Source organism: Anabrus simplex, chromosome 4, assembly GCF_040414725.1.
Source record: "Anabrus simplex isolate iqAnaSimp1 chromosome 4, ASM4041472v1, whole genome shotgun sequence".
Lineage (NCBI taxonomy): Eukaryota > Metazoa > Arthropoda > Insecta > Orthoptera > Tettigoniidae > Anabrus > Anabrus simplex.
This window is the reverse complement of record NC_090268.1, coordinates 429,854,666-429,869,487: the sequence shown is the minus strand read 5'-3', so window position 1 is coordinate 429,869,487 and position 14,822 is coordinate 429,854,666. Positions and strand designations below refer to the sequence as shown.

Genomic DNA, 14,822 nt, shown 5'->3' with positions numbered 1-14,822 from the left:
ACGTCGAAAATGACACAGTTCAAAAACTCCAAAATTTCCAGGTAGTGACATCTTCTGAGAAACTTGAAAATTAATACCGTCAATAAAGTTCAGATTTCCTCCAGCAGAGGAGTTTCAACTGGCGCACATTTTAAATTAGCGGCGTGGAGGTGTACCGCCCGGTACAATAATAATAATAATAATAATAATAATAATAATAATAATAATAATAATAATAATAATAATAATAATGATAAAAAGCAGAAAAGCGTCAGTTTTTGGTCACATTCTCCGGCATAATGACTTCATAAAGAAGTTGTTCTAAGGCAAGGTGATGGGAAAGAAAGGCAGAGGGAAACCACGGAAGAAGATCATTGAAGTGGTAGTTGAGATGATGGGATGCCAAGGTTATGGAGAGATGAAAAGGATCGCAGAGAGAAGAGACCAATGGTTGCAGCGACAAGGCAAATCCTTTAGATAATGAATAATAATAATAATAATAATAATAATAATAATAATAATAACAAGAATAATAATAATAATAATTGTACCGGTTGGTACACCTCTACGCTGCAAATTTTAATTTTCCGCCTTAAAGTACCTCTCTACAGGAGAAACCCCGAACTGTAACAACTGAATCAACTCTACTGTTTATCAGAAGATGTCACTGGGTGTTTTTGATTTGCTTTTGTTAATCAAGAAGTGTGGACATTCTCTAACAGATGTCTCTACTAAAAAACTATGATAATGCACTCTGGTGCGAAGGAATGAACTTTCTTGGAGAAATTTTGTATTCATAAGTTTTATCTTTACTAAATTTTGTTCTTTCATTTGGGGATTGCAAATATTAAGCTTTCTTTCCGCCTGTTTTGAATTTAATCAATCCTAAATTTCTGTAATTAATTTCCCACCAATAAGGTGTTTCTTCATCGATTTGTGTGTAACTTTTGCTGTTAGCCAATAAACGTATGTGGTCGGGTCTTAATCATTCAAGAAAGGTCTCGAATTTTCCGCGAGGGTATAAAAACTGCTGATTTTCTTGTCTCCGTGCCACTTCTATAACATCTAGCTTAGCGTGTGGATATGTAGCAGGGGGCGGGAAGCGCCTCTTTCTTCGGGCAACAGATCTTCAATAAGGTAATGGCCGTTTAAAATATTTTCTTGCTAGCTCAGCAGTTTAACTCGCGGGGAAGATTCGAAATCTTTAATACAGTGGTTCCCAACCTTTTCCAGCTGACGCCCCCCTTTTCAGGTACGGGTGGTCATCGCGCCCCCCCTTCCCCCGTCATTTCTATAACCTCTCCGATAAACTGACCTGGACCGGGCGAGTTGGCCGTGCGCGTAGAGGCGCGCGGCTGTGAGCTTGCATCCGGGAGATAGTAGGTTCGAATTCCACTATCGGCAGCCCTGAAGATGGTTTTCCGTGGTTTCCCATTTTCACACCAGGCAAATGCTGGGGCTGTACCTTAATTAAGGCCACGGTCGCTTCCTTACAACTCCTAGGCCTTTCCCATCCCATCGTCGCCATAAGACCTATCTGTGTCGGTGCGACGTAAAGCCCCTAGCAAAAAAAAACTGACCTGGAGGATACAGACTTAACCTAATGACACTACGTAATGAATTATTCCGTTATTCAATTATTTTAAAAAAATAATATGAAGTACGCGCTTTATATCTATGGCATACTAACTTCATTTTAGCACAATACAAAGAACACACTTTTACAATAAATCCTTAAATTAGTCAACAAATGTCAGTGAGAGGGTTGACTCTAGTTTCTCTTGGTAAGATTCGGTATGTTTGGTTTGATATTTGACAGAGCACAGAGGAGATCACTTGCAACATCTAGCCGAGAGCGTTGCTTTGTTTTTATTTTTATGACACTCAGCGTTGAAAATCCTGACTCGCATAAATATGTCGTTGAAAATGGGACAATGGCACGCAATGCTTCTTTGGCCATTTCAGGATACACTGCAATACAGTTTACCCAAACGTCGGCCAGTCCTAATATTTATATATATATATATATATATATATATATATATATATATATATATATATATATATAGTAATCATCTCTTAGCTTTGAATCACACTTCAAATCTATGGCTCTTCTTGAAGTTGTGCTGGCAATGCTTCAATATCAATGGCAAACGGACTTCTTGTTAACATCCAGGACCATTCATCTGACGAGGTATCAGGAAAGTAGAAATTGAATTGTTGTGCCAGGGAATCCAAATGTGACTGAATTTGCACCTTAAGTTTATTACGATCACGTTCATTTTCCGGCAAAATTTCATTGGAGGTGGTGAAAGGATGAGAAGTTGTTCAACTGAAGCCGCGTTTCCATAACTGTATTTTTTCCAGGAAAGCTCTGATGGCATCATAAGCAAGCATAATATTGAAGTTTTTGCCTTGGAGCTTTAAGTTCGAACTGTTCAATGCTTCAAAAAATCGCAAAGATATGCCAATGAGACGATAAAATTGGCGTCAGTAAACACTTCATACAAATCGTTCTTACCTCCACCAAGAAGAAAAATTTCAACTTCAGACTTTAATTCAAACAGCCGAGCCAACATGTTCCCTTTTGATAGCCAGCAAAAAGGAGAGTTTTGTGATCGGCTTGAAGGTCAACACAAAGTGCTTCAAACAATCTCGTCTGTAAAGAACTTTTCTTCACAGAGTTCACAATTCTTATAGCGACTTTTAGAGTGTTACGAATTAAAATCTTGGGGCAAGGTTTTGGCCGCCAAAGCCTGCCTGTGAATTATACAGTGGGTTCCCATGATGTTTGGGTTTTTATCTTTCGCCAATTTGAGAAACCCTGAATGTGACCCAATCATAGCAGGTGCACCATCCGTACATACACACACTGCATTTTCCCAGGAAATTCCACGTTCTTGGAAAAAACTATCGATGGCAGAAAACACATCACAAGCTTTCGAAGTTGTTTTCAAACATTGGTAGAAGAACATTTCTTCTCTTAAAATTCCATTGTCGACAAATCGACAATATACAACCAGTTCATCACAATGAATTGAAAACACTGGAGATTCTTTCACCTCCAAAACTTGCATTTTAATTTCTTCTGATAGTTCTTGAAGTCTGCACTTCACTGTGTTATCAAAAAGAGAAATTTTAGACAATTTCTGCCGACTCCCTTCATCCAAAACTATATTTACGGCTAATGACATACATGGCTTTTTTAATGTTTCCCCAAATGTATATGCTTTTTTGTCTTTGGCAATCAGAATATCTAGTTCATATAATGCTTCCACTGCTTTCTCATTTTCTTGGTTAAAAGTACCCGATGAATCTAATTTCATACGTTTTAGTGAGTTGAGCTTAGTTGCAAACAATTATGTGAGTTTGTCTTTTAAGCCTGAATGCTTCGTGTTTAAATGTCTCTCCAAACGCACAGGCCTCATCGCATCGTTACGCAGAACGCAGTAGCAGATTACGCATTGAGGCTGTTGTATTCCGTTCCGTTCAACGACTGTGAAGCTATATTTAATGTAGTCATCATTGTACAGTCTCTCCTTGGACATCGTTTTCAATTTTTTTAAGTCACTATATTAAATAACACAATTCACACAGTCGCACTGTTACAGCGAAGCATACACAACACCCACAATAAACTTGACAGACACGTCCATTGCGAAAGTATATGAGGCACAGAATCAACAGTCGAAGGGCTTGGCCACTGATGGTCTATACGCGATGTGTTGTCATGGCCATTACTGCGCCATCTCTGATGGGACAGTTGTACTATGTAGCTCTCGCCAATTTGACTGCAAGGGAAGAATAAGAATATGTAGGGGTGGCAACAGAGCATTCAAGGACGAGCTACCCACAAAATGAGTCTATATGCCGCAGAGTGAGAGGGAAGGAGGAACTTCCACTTCATTTGTTGCTTCTGAAACTTCGATATTCTTTGTTCTTCAGAGTTAATGTCGACTCCTGACTGTAGTAACTTAATGCCAGTTAAGATCTTTGGTGATAAAATGTCACTGTTTCATTAATTGCTGTGGTTAAACATTAATTAGTTGTAGCCCAAAATACCAGTAGGCCTACATAGAATTTCACGCTAGCCGTGAAAGCCTAACATCTTATATTAAATACATTTATTATAATTTAACCTACTATTGTTACCTTATCTCCTGTTGTTCTCGCCAAAGATCAATTCGATATAATACCGACATTTATACAAGTACCTCCTTCATGTAATATATTTTGTTTATGAGAAAACCCTTGTACAGTATGTAACAATAATACTGGAAAATGAAAGCAACTACTACATCGTTGAAGACTAGGAACATATCGCGTCTGGTCATAGTTTACTTTCACGCAGGTAGGTCCACAAAGTGTGCAATTAAACGTGCGTTAATTGGTCTTGTTCCCGCACCTGCTCTCAGGCTACATTTTGCTCCTCACAACACAGCAAATTCCTTATTTCACCTCCAACCTCGCGGCTCCGCAGAGGTTTGTGTCTACAGTAGGCAATTACCAGTGCTTTTGAACGATTGACTTGGCGCGACAATCACTTGGAGAGATTCGAAAAATGTTTATTACACAAAATTGTAATTTTCGAGTTAAAAAATTAATTCGGAAATCACATCACGCCCCCCCCTGATAAAGCCCCACGCCCCCCTAGGGGGGCGCGCCCCCCAGGTTGGGAACCCCTGCTTTAATATGTAATCCATCTCTTTAAAATGTAAATCCCTTTTCAGTCTATGTAAAAACTACAAATTTCTTCAACTGTAAATCGGGGATAGAGAGTGCTTTACCCTCTCGAGCTCCCCTTCATTTTTGAATTTGAGGTGACTATGTTCTCGTAATCGTTTTTCTCTTCCTTCTTAATGTGTTAAATTTATTTTGTATACAAGTCACCTCTATGGATTGGGATTAGCCCCTGTGTAATCGGCCTAGTGCCTGTTAGGTTTTAAAATGTGTACTTAGGAGAGTTAACCCACGCCTCCATTCCTTTTGAATTTAGGGACATTTAAAGTAACCTATTATTTTTCATTTTAGGCCCAGTAGAGTGGGTACAAGTTACCCCTGTTTATTTATAAGTGTGCCTTGAGGGCAGTTTGTAGTAAAGTCCGTTTATGGCCTCTTAATAGACTTGAAAGATTGAGAGCGGGTCAGCTCTTTCTGGTATTTTGAAAGGTGCCTCGGGGAGGCGTGACATTTTGATTGCTGGGAGCTAGTGCTCCATGTAATAAGGGGCGTTCTGCCCTTTGGTATTTTGTGGTTGTGAGCTGAGAACTCAAGGATTGACGAATTCGGGCTCGTAGCCCAGAAATTGTAAAGACCCCTTAACTTGTGCTTTCTTTTGTAAAGTTGCATTGTACCTGATTTTCTTTGTTATTTCACCTAGTAAAAATTGTTAAATGTTGTTATCTGTTGTAAATATAACCTTTATTTAAATTTTAAATTCATCTTTAAGACTTGTAGTTAGACCCATTCCAGCTCGCACCTTCTTTCACCTCTGCCTTCCACGGATAACTCCGTAATAATAATAATAATAATAATAATAATAATAATAATAATAATAATAATAATAATAATAATAATAATAATAATAATAATCAATTATTAAATCAGTTCTTACTAATACTGTGTATTTTCTTTTGTTGCAGCCTCGTATACTGTCAGGGCGCTATTCTACATACAATGCAAATGGCTAACGTGTATAAGGACTCAAAGACATTTGTTGATATGAGAATGAAGTATTCCGAGAAAGAGACTTTCGCTAACTTTGAGCATTTAACGAAAATTAACGATAATATACTAAATTTAGAACACGTGAAAATTTTTTTGAATGAACATTTTGTAGATGGAAATGAATTGGAAGAGACAGATCCTCTGGATTGGACCGACACACCTGCCGTCTTGAGCCGCATTTCAGACCCAAAACTGAGGGAGTGGGCCGGAGAGTTGAATAAGCTCTGGAAGAACCATACGCGAAAAGTATCAAAGGAAGTTACAAAGAACCCTGATAGATATTCCCTTATCTACGTTCCGAACAGGTTTGTGGTTCCCGGAGGGCGTTTCAGAGAGTTCTATTACTGGGACACATACTGGATAATTCGCGGCCTCCTTCTTTGCGAAATGAAGGATACTGTACGAGGGATGCTGGAGAACTTCATTCACATGGTGAGAATATACGGTCACATCCCGAACGGCGGCCGTATTTACTACATCCAACGGTCTCAACCACCACTGTTCATCCCTATGGTGGACGCTTACTATCAAGAAACTGCGGACCTGGAATTTGTGCGCCAGTATTTAGACGTATTGGAGCATGAATATTCATTCTGGAAGCAAAAGAGATCTGTTGAAGTGCATAAGAATGGACGGTCCTACATGCTCGCCAGGTATTATGCTAACTCGAAGGGTCCTCGTCCGGAATCTTACAGGTAAGTACTCAGCAATTCGCTCATTCTCCGTGTAAACTGCCTCAGTGTTTGGGGTAGAGTGTATTTTCTTAACGACTTCAGCAGTGTGTTTCGAAATCAAATGCAGGTTGAAATAGAACATCGTCTATGCAGATCGTAACCAGCTCCTATCAGAATAACAGGACGTTTTATTTACGCTGTGTGAAATTATTTAGGAGAAGGCCTAAAATTCATTTCTCAAATATCCATGTTATTACTGGTTCTATCCGTAGCAAAAGTTATAGAGAATACAATTTCTTATCTTCTGTGTCCTCAGTTGTACTATATATACTATAATAAGCAAGATATTCATGAATTTAGACTCAGTCAATCAGCGCTGATCTGCATTTAGGGCAGACACCCAGGTGGCACATTCTGTTTTTACCTGGTCAATTCTTAAATAATTTCAAATAATTTGGAAATATATTGGACATCACCTTTGGTAAATAATTCCAATCGCTAACTGCTCTTCCTATAAACGATTATTGCCTCAATTTGTACTCTTGACTTCGAACTTTCATCTTCATATTGTGATCTTTCCTACTTTTAAAAATAGCACTCAAACTCATTCGTCTAAAAATGTCATTCCAAGCCATCTATCCACTCACAGCTCGGAACATACCACTTAGTCAAGCAGCTCGTCTCCTTTCTCCCAAGTCTTCCCAGCCCAAACTTTGCAAAATTTTCGTAACGCTACTCTTTTGTCGTATATCACCCAGAACAAATAGAGCTGCATTTCTTTGGACTTTTTCCAGTAATCAAGTAATCCTGGTGAGGCTGACATACACTGGAACTTTTATCTAGTTGGGGTCTTACCAGAGTCTTATATGCCCTCTCCTTTACATCCTTACTACTATCCCTAAATGCACTCATAACCATGTGCAGAGATCTGTACCCTTTACTTACAATTCCTTTATCTGGTTTCCCCAATGAAGATATTTCCTTATATTAACACCTAGATGAAAACACTGAGATCTTTGGAGCGTGGGTTGGCGACCACGGGGCCCTTAGCTGAGTCCTGGCATTGCTTCCACTTACTTGTGCCAGGCTCCTCACTTTCGTCTATCCTATCCGACCTCGCTTGGTCAACTCTTGTTCTTTTCCGACCCCGACGCTATTAGGTTTGCGAGGGCTAGGGAGTCTTTCATTTTCACGCCCTTCGTGGCCCTTGTCTTTCTTTGACCGATATCTCCATTTTTCGAAGTGTCGGATCCCTTCCCTTTTTCCCTCTGATTAGTGTTATATAGAGAATGGTTGCCTAGTTGTACTTCCTCTTAAAACAATAATCACCACCACCACCACCTTCACGCATATAAGGGAAACTGATAAAAAAAAATTAAATGAAACAGATGCAAGTAAGATTTTGTTTACAATCTTGAAGTGACGTAACATCATGTGCTTCCAGCGTGGCCCGTACTTGAAGCTGAACGTTTGTTTAGTACTTGATTAACAGCTTGAGCACGAGGATAGACCACCCCTTCCTATAGTATGTCGTACCTTTTTCAACATAATTGTAAGTTCATATGTATTGTTTGAATACCTTTACACTTGTTTCTTATTTTACAGTTGATCTCAACAAGGCTCCATTTTAACATTTTTAAACTTGTTATAACTGATTTTGACAATACACTCATGTGGAATTAAATGTTTTTAATAATTTGAGCATTGATGATGGATCTTGGAGTCCGAAAATCGGGTTTGAATTAAAATTAGTGCTGATACCACTGTATGTAATTAATTATAATAATAAGTAGGCTACTACCATCAGCTCTGTTACTAATATGGCTTTGATATTTCATAATGATTGCTTCGCTTCTGCAACATGTAACTTAGTTGAGCGGTAGATGAAATTCACTTTATATCCGTAAATATGATCCATAAAAACTGCTTCAGCCTTTTATTATATGTCTAGGAAATCATTTAACACACTGAGAGGCTTACGGAGAAATTAATTTCAGGCCAGAGACTAAGCGGTCCTTATTTGTGGACCTGTGTTCGACTTAACCCCGTATTTATTCTGAGTCTAGTTCACATCCCCCGAGATTTGGAGTCCGCCGTTTAGCGTCACCGACGAGATAAAGTTGACTAACGCTGTTCTAAAATGGTCCGTTGTTATGGCAACGATAACAATGACGCCACATTTAATGAAGCTATCGCCACGTGGGTTGGCTTGCTCTAAGTTGTTTTGTGATATTATTCGGAATGCTACTGTGTTAATTGTGTTAGTTGTTGCTACTTTATGTATTACCGTATTTGTTTTGTGAATATTATTTTCGTTGTTTGTTTAATTTTTGTTAGTTAATTAGTGGCTAGTTGTACAATTTCTGTATTTACCATGGGAATTTTTCTGAGACAATTGTTTGTTAACACTCAGCCTGTATGAAGGGATGATAAGACGCAGATGAAGGTAACAATGACAACGCCGCTCAAATGTCAGACACAACTCTCGTGGGTCCAATTATAGTTCAGAGGAAGTAACTGGTTATGATTCATGTTTTATTATTAGAGGATTTGAAGCTTCAGATGAGGATATTGACCTACTCTCTCAGAACAAAGAGCGGTATATTCCCTTCTAAAATTCCTAATAGTAGATGGTAGATATGCTATAAAATTGCTATTTCTTGACTCGTTCCCTTTCATGGTAATCAGTCTTCGTAAGCTGTCTAGGAATTTCCAAACTAAACATTTCACCGAAATTCGATGCGTTTTTCCCGAAGAGAAGAGCAGTTTAATTTAATTGAACGTGAAGGTGTATTCTCTTACGAATATATAAACTGTGTAGAGCGTATCGAGGAATGCCCTTATCATTATCATAATCATTTTATACTCGTATATCATTAAATCCAAATGGAATTAGCAATGACAACTATTTACATACGCAACTTACCTGGGAGCAGTTTCACATTCAAACGCTAGACGAGTACTTTGACCTATATTTGAAGATGTACTGTACTTCTGTTGGCAAATGGTTCTTTACCTTTCCATTATGCTTGTAAGAAAATATATGACCCTCACCATTGTTATTATTATACAGCACCTGGGTTAAGTTGGGATGCCATCTTATTATGCCTTTGCTGGCAGGACGTTGTGTTTACGGTGCACTATGTCTTCTGGTATGGGCTAGAGCAATATTGTTACTTTCATTGATCTGCCTCAGCTTTATCCTTGGCTTTGACAAGATGAAAGTGACTGAGGTATGAGTGATGCTAGTAATGCCATTCCTTATGCAGCCAGTCCCTGCTATGAATGGTGTGAAAATGTTGCTCATAGGGTCAGTTGGTGCATGCATTTCAGTGGGCTTGGCAGACTGATATGTAATAGCAACGGCTGGCTCGGTGAGGAAAGCAACGGGAAACTACCTCACTCCTCATTTCCCTAGTACGCCTCTTCAGTGATGCCTAGGCCATTTATGACAGCTGATGGCGGAGCTGTTGAGGATCCAACCAGCCTTCGGGCTGAGGACTAAACATACATACATGCCATCTTATTAGACGGAAGTAAATTTGGAACCGCTACCACATTTTGAAATGGTACTTTTTTTAAAGTCTGTTGGTAGTGGTTTAATTCAGTGTTGTAGCCGATACGCAATTGCTAATTATAAAGATATGCCTAATTATAATGCTAGTGAGAAATCTAAATATATCCGACCCCGGTGAATAAGCTGATTAACTACATTAGCAAAAATGAGATATCTACACTAATTTATTCCCCAATACATTTTCCACATTAGTGCATAAACAGGTAAACACTGGCCCTCCTCCTAGTCGCATACAGATAATGAATATAAGAGCAAATCTACATTTTGAGATATCTGATTATGTGTTCAACCAGGTACGTTCATTTTATGACTTATCAGCTTATTCACCGGGGGCAGAGATATATTGTTTAACTTGACGCTATTAATCAGTATGGGGACAATGAGTCAGCACCTACCATTAAATAGTATAAGTAAACTACTCACGCACGAGATTCAGAGCCTACAGATTCATACCTTATATGTTGTTTGAGTCATCAGTCCGTAGACTGGTTTCATGCAGCCCTCCATGGCACCCTATCATGTGCTAACATTTTCATTTCTACGTAACTACTGCATCCTACATCTGCTCTAATCTGCTTGTCATATTCATACATTGATCTACCCCTACCGTTCATACCACCTACACTTCCTTCAAAAACCAACTGGACCGAGCTCGATAGCTGCAGTCGCTTAAGTGCGGCCAGTATCCAGTATTCGGGAGATAGTAGGTTCGAACCCCACTGTCGGCAGCCCTGAAGATGGTTTTCCGTGGTTTTCCATTTTCACACCAGGCAAATGCTGGGGCTGTACCTGAATTAAGGCCACGGCCGCTTCCTTCCCATTCCTATCCCTTCCCTGTCCCTTCGTCGCCATAAGACCTATCTGTGTCGGAGCGACGTAAAGCAACTAGCAAAAAAAACAACTGAACAAGTCCTGGGTGTCTTAAGATGTGTCCTATCATTCTATCTCTTCTTCTCGTCAAATTTAGCCAAATCGATCTCCTCTCGCCAATTCGATTCAGTATCTCTTCATTTGTGATTCGATCTATCAATTTCACCTTCAGCATTCTTCTGTAACACCACATTTCAAAAGCGTCTATTCTCTTTATTTCTGAGCTAGTTATCGTCCATGTTTCACTTTCATAAAATGCCATGCTCCAAAGGAAAATTTTCGAAAACACCTTTCTATTTCCTATATCAATGTTTGAAGTGAGCAAATTTCTTTTTTAAGAAAGCTCTTCATTCCTTGTGCTAATCTGCATTTTATGTCCTCCCTACTTCTGCCATCGTTAATTATTTTACTACCCAAGTAACAATATTCATCTCCTTCCTTTAAGACTTCATTTCCTAATTTAATATTTCCTGCATCACTTGCCTTCGTTCGACTGCACTCCATTACTTTTGTTTTGGACTTATTTATTTTCATCTTGTACTCCTTACCCAAGACTTCGTCCATACCATTCAGCAGCTTCTCGAGATCTTCTGCAGTCTCAGATAAAATAACAATATCATCAGCAAATCTCAAGGTTTTGATTTCCTCTCCTTGGATTGTTATTCCCTTTCCAAATTCCTCTTTGATTTCCTTTACTGCCAGTTCTATGTAAACATTGAAAAGGAGAGGGACAACTCCAGCTTTGCCTCACTCCTTTCTGGATTGCTGCTCCTTTTTCAAAGCCCTCGATTCTTATCACTGCAGACTGATTTTTATACAGATTGTAGATAATTCTTCGTTCTCGGTATCTAATCCCAATCACCTTCAGAACCTTAAATAGCTTGGTCCAATCAACATAATCGAATGCCTTTTCTAGATCTACGAATGGTATGTATGTGGGCTTGCCCTTCTTGATTCGTTCCTCTATGATCAGACGTAAAGTCAGGATTGCTTCCCGTGTTCCTACATTTCTTCTGAAGCCAAATTGATCTTCTCCCAATTCAGCTTCAACTTGTTTTTCAATTCTTCTGTAAACAATACGTGTTAAAATTTTGCAGGCATGAAATACTAAACTAATAGTGCGATAGTTTTCACACCTGTCAGCACCGGCTTTCTTGGGAATAGGTATAAGAACATTCTGCCGAAAATCGGATGGGACTTCTCCTGTCTCATACATCTTACACACTAAATAGAATAACCTTGCCATACTGGTTTCTCCTAAGCAGTCAGTAATTCAGAGGGAATGTCATTACTTCCAGTTGCCTTGTTCCTATTTAGGTCGCTCACATCTCTGTCAAACTCTGACCTCAAAATTAGGTCTCCCATTTCATCAGCATTAACAGCTTCTTCTTGTTCCAGAACCAAATTATCTACATCTTCACCTTGATACAACTGTTGGGTATGTTCCTGCCATCTCTCTGTTTGTCTTCTTTCCCTAGAAGTGGCTTTCCATCTGAGCTCTTAATATGCATACACCTAGATTTCCTTTCTCCAAAAGTTTCCTTGATTTTCCTGTTTGCAGCATCTACCTTTCCAAGGATCATACAGCCTTCGACATCCTTGCACTTCTCCTTCAGCCAGTCTTCCTTAGCTACCTTGCACTTTCTATCCACTTGATTCTTTAATCGCCTGTATTCTTTTCTGCCCTCTTCATTTCTAGCATTCTTGTATTTTCGTCGTTCATCAATCAGGTCTAGTATCTCCTGAGTTATCCACTGATTCTTTGTTGATCATTTCTTCCTTCCTAACACTTCTTCAGCAGTCCTACTGACTTCATTTTTCATGACTGTCCACTCTTCCTCTATTGTGTTTCCTTCAGCCTTTTCATTTAGTCCTTTTACAACATGTTCCTTGAAACAGTCCCTCACACTCTTTTTTCAACTTGTCTAGATCCCATCCTTTTGCATTCTTTCCTTTCTTCAATTTCTTCAACACCAGATGGCATTTCATGACCAACAAGTTGTGGTCAGAGTCCACGTCTGCTCCTGGGAAAGTTTTGCAATCTAACACCTGGTTTCTGAATCTCTGTCTATTCATAATGAAGTCTATTTGATACCTTCCAGTGTCTCCAGGTCTCGTCCACGTATACAGCCGTCGTTTGTGGTGTTTGAACCAAGTATTGGCAATGACTAAATTATGATCAGTGCAGAATTCAACCAGCCGATTTCCTCTTTCGTTCGTTGGTCCCAATCCGAATTCTCCTACTGTATTACCCTCCCTTGCTTGACCTACCATTGCATTCCAGTCTCCCATCACAATTAGATTCTCGTCCCCTTTTACATATCGTATTAAATCTTCTATCTCTTCATATATTCTTTCGATTTCCTCATCATCCGCTGAGCTAGTAGGCATATAGACCTGCACTATTGTGGAAGGCATTGGTTTGGTGTCTGTCTTGACGACAATAATTCTTTCACTATGCTGGTCATAGTAGCTTACCCGCTGCCCTGTTTTCTTATTCATTATTAATCGAACTCCTGAATTTCCTCTGTTTGATTTTGTGTTGATAATTCGGTAGCCGCCTGACCAGAAATCCTGTCCTTCCTGCCAGCGTACTTCACCTATACCAACTACATCTAACTTTAGTCTATCCATCTCCCTTTTCAGATCCTCTAATCTACCACAACGATTCAAACTTCTAACATTCCACGCTCCGACTCGCAGAATGTCAGTATCCATCTTACTGATGATCGCGCCCTCTCGTGTAGTCCCCACCCGGAGATCTGAATGGGGGACTAGTTTACCTCCGGAATATTTTCCCCGGGAGGAAGCCATCATCAGTACATCATTCATACAGAGATGCATGTCCTCGGGGGTTAGTTACGGCTGTAGTTTCCCGTTGCTTTCAGCCATGTAGTAGTAGTATCAACACAGCTAAGCCACGTTGAGTATTATTACAAGGCCATATCAGTCAATCATCCAGACTTCCGCCCTTGCAACTTCCGAAAGGCTGCTACCCCCTTTCGATGTACCATTCCTTAGTCTGATCTCTCAACAGATACCCATCCGATATGGTTGCACCTGCGGCTCGGCTATCTGCTTCATTGGGACACGCAAGCCTCCCCACCGGGGCAAAGTCACATGGTTCACAGGGGAGTACACATACAACTTTATATGATGTGGCTGAAAAACGATGTATTCTAGAAGTAGACCTCTTGTAACCAAGAGAGGTGCAGGAACGTATTAATTTTACATTTTGTCCAAAAAAAAAAAGAAATGAAATATCTAGCTTTTTCATCCTTATGCATATCCTATACCAGACTTTTCTGCATGTTTCAACAGTGGTTGAAATAGGCTAAAAATACCTAGTACTTACACAGATAGTGAACAGCCATGCAACGAAAACATTACCATTATTTTTCTTTTGGCTCTTTTATCAGAACTTGACAATTGACTGCAGCTTGTTTTACTGAAAATTACGTGCCCACACTGGGCATTCTGTTCCGCGGGTGCCCAGCACTGTAAGTGGGCGGGCTGACAGGTGATTAGCGTTTGCTATTCAACCTCAGTGACGTTGTGGTTATGTCACATGCCGTGAGGATTGAGCGAAGTTCTCCCAGTCACTTTCTATCGCTGCTGCGATACACTAGTTTGAAATGGAGGCAGAACATAATGAAAGAAGGAAGGCAGAAATCCATGTCATTTTCAATTTACCTTGTAAGCAACAACTGAGTTATTTATATTCAGTGCAGTTTATGTATTTAGGGGTTGTAGTAAGGATGTAAAGGAGAGGACATATAAGTCTCTAGTAAGACCCCAACTAGAGTATGGTTCCAGTGTATGGGATCTTCACCGGGATTACTTGATTCAAGAACTGGTAACAATCCAAAGAAAAGCAGCTCGATATGTTCTGGGTGATTTCCGACAAAAGAGTAGCGCTACAAAAATGTTGCAAAGTTTGGGCTGGCAAGACTTGGGAGAAAGGAGACGAGCTGCTCGATTAAGTGGTTTGTTCC

At 39.6% G+C, this 14,822-nt stretch overlaps 1 protein-coding gene across 1 annotated transcript in view; it reads left to right on the top strand.

The window, feature by feature from the left end:
- LOC136872317 (trehalase-like) overlaps positions 1 to 14,822 on the top strand; it is a 139,661-nt gene that overhangs the window by 24,974 nt on the left and 99,865 nt on the right. Inside the window, exon 2 of the mRNA XM_068227435.1 lies at positions 5,622 to 6,401. Within this exon, the coding sequence (XP_068083536.1) occupies positions 5,622 to 6,401 (780 nt within the window). The remainder of the gene's footprint in view (positions 1 to 5,621; positions 6,402 to 14,822) is intronic.